This window comes from Trachymyrmex septentrionalis, unplaced genomic scaffold (genome assembly GCF_001594115.1).
Source record: "Trachymyrmex septentrionalis isolate Tsep2-gDNA-1 unplaced genomic scaffold, Tsep1.0 scaffold9, whole genome shotgun sequence".
Lineage (NCBI taxonomy): Eukaryota > Metazoa > Arthropoda > Insecta > Hymenoptera > Formicidae > Trachymyrmex > Trachymyrmex septentrionalis.
Genome location: NW_017306091.1, coordinates 632,850 through 635,449, shown reverse-complemented (window position 1 = coordinate 635,449; position 2,600 = coordinate 632,850). Strand labels below are relative to the sequence as shown.

The 2,600-nt window shown below is 28.0% G+C and overlaps 1 protein-coding gene across 1 annotated transcript; it reads left to right on the top strand.

The window, feature by feature from the left end:
• Positions 1-995: 995 nt before the first annotated feature.
• Positions 996-2,583, top strand: LOC108755807 (U11/U12 small nuclear ribonucleoprotein 35 kDa protein-like). Its single transcript, XM_018499087.1, has 4 exons — positions 996-1,079; positions 1,340-1,558; positions 1,655-1,868; positions 1,947-2,583. The coding sequence occupies exons 1-4, from the start codon at positions 1,077-1,079 to the stop codon at positions 2,051-2,053; spliced, it is 543 nt and encodes a 180-aa protein (XP_018354589.1). The 5' UTR covers positions 996-1,076; the 3' UTR covers positions 2,054-2,583.
• Positions 2,584-2,600: the final 17 nt, after the last annotated feature.

Below are 2,600 nucleotides of genomic sequence, written 5' to 3'. Positions count from 1 at the left end.
TGCGTCATATCATTTATACGAAATAAGATTGTGATCGCGATAGTTTATTTGCAACAGCTTTATTTGCGATAGTTTTATTTGCAATGCACTTATAATTTATTAATTAAACCTGATAAACAATTTTTCATGCATAAATATGTATAAATATGTATAACCATACATAAATAAGCATAAATATTCATAAATGTATAATTATATATGAAGTATGTCCATACATGTTCATGCATCCTTTTTTTCTTTTGTAAAATTACTTTTTAGTGTAATAAAAATAATAATAATAATGTGAAAATATAAAAAATAATTAACGGGATAATTTTCGTATTGTTTGTTTTAGAAAAAAACAAGTTTGGAAAAATGTAAAAAAAACTGCTCATACATAATTATGCATAATTTTATATATAATCATACGTAAATCATTTTTTTATATTTCTTCAAACTTGATTTTTTCTAAAACAAATAGTGCGAAAATTATCCCTTTAATTATTTTTTATGTTTTCACATTACTATTATTATTTCTATTACACTAAAAAGTAATTTTATAAAAGAAAAAAGGATGTATAAACATATATGGACATATATTTCATATATAATTATACATGTTTATGAATATTTATGCGTGTTATGTATGTTTTATACATATATATATATATATACATGTATGTTTATACATATTTATACATATTTATGCATATTTATGCAAAAATTTTTTACCGGGAATAATGTACGATATATAATCCAACGCATTTGTTAGTCGAGATTATTATATAATTTTGTCTTACACCTTCTGTATAAATTATATAAATTTTTATAAATTAAACTAACAATTTTAATATATTGATATATATGTTATCATAAATATATGTATACATATAATTTTTTTGTTTCGCGCGGATACAGCAAGATAAAAATCGAAACTGTGTTACCCAGTGAGAAAATTTACGAATATGCTACATAGTTCAAAATTCACTTTTAAAGGTATAGTTGGCGCTCCAGTTTATTTTGTTTACTTCTCGTCAAATAAGTAATCTATTTACTAAATATTTGAATGCGCTTTTAGTGCTATAAATATATTTAACATGGTGAGTGTTTATTAATGAAACATTGGGAAAACAGATAAATTGTTAGTTGCTGTTAAACTGCATATATATAGGATTATATTAACATAAATAATATTTTTAGGTTATATAGCGTAATTCGATAGTATTTTAATAATTAATATGCATAATATTGTATTTAACAGCAATTAATATTTAATTTTAAATATATTAAGTGATAGTAATTTATAATTTGTATTAAATGAAAATAATCATGTGATTGATTTTTCAATATTTTTGTTTAGGACGAAAACATGTTGCAAAATTGGAGCCCTTATGCCAGAGAGTACGATCCCTTGAAAGCAGGTAGTATCGATGGGACAGATACGCAACCTCATGACAAGGCTGTTAGTAGGGCAATGATAATGCATTATGAGCCACCACACAATCTAGAATCTAAGGCGGAAAGAACTATATTTGTAGCTAGGCTTAGTCCTAAAATTACTAATTACGATCTGAAAGAGGTAGAGAGTAGAGTTATCTAAAAAATGATACATTTGACAATTTCATTATATGCTTTATATAATTATTTATATAAACTTTAAATTGTTATTGTTTAGTTTTTTAGCAAATATGGAGATGTTATTTCAGCAAAGGTGATAGTAGATGTGATAACTGGACTCTCTCAAGGATATGGTTTTGTGGAAATGAAAAGTGAAGAGGAAGCTAGAAGAGTGTTAAGACGAACTGTCGATGCTACATTAAAAGGATATAAAATTTTTATTGATTACGAATGTGGTCGTAGCTTGAAAGGATGGAAACCGAGAAGACTTGGTATCTATTCAATAGTTAAATATATATCTTTATTGACAAACATTACCAATTTTCATATAATGTCTGTGATCTTTTTAGGAGGTGGTTTTGGTGGCAAAAAAGAATCAGGTCAACTGAGATTCGGAGGAAAGGATAGACCATTTAAACGACCAATTGTATCTAATATTTTAAAGCCAAAAAGATAAATAGCTTTTAAGTTGACATTTATGATCTACTATTTCCATCGACTCTGTTGCTATCTTTTCATTCCTATCTTCTATCTCTGTCCCTCTCTTTCTCATTTATTATTCCAACACATTAATAAAGCAATACACTGAACATGGGTTTTATCATTCGCGGATTTGGGTTTGCCTCTGTAATTTTTATCACACTGCTCTTGCTATTTTAACATCGCAAACCCCGATAAATCCATTATAAAGAATTTACAGAATATTTGATGTAATTTTTCCAACAACTGTCATTGAAATGGACAAGCGCATCGTGTTTCATTTCCCATCGTAAATCGTGCGAACAATTTTACGTTAAATCTTCGAGAGGTAGTCTCGGACACATCGCAAGATCGTATTCGCGTTCGCCGGCAACTTTATATCGCATCATCGCGGTCTCCCACGTACGTCTCTCTCCATATAAGGAGGCACCTCGCGATTACAGTACCGAACTTAAGCTTCCGATACCAACGACAATAACGATGATATTGATAAGAAGAATGATAAGACTCTTCTTTCTTACTCA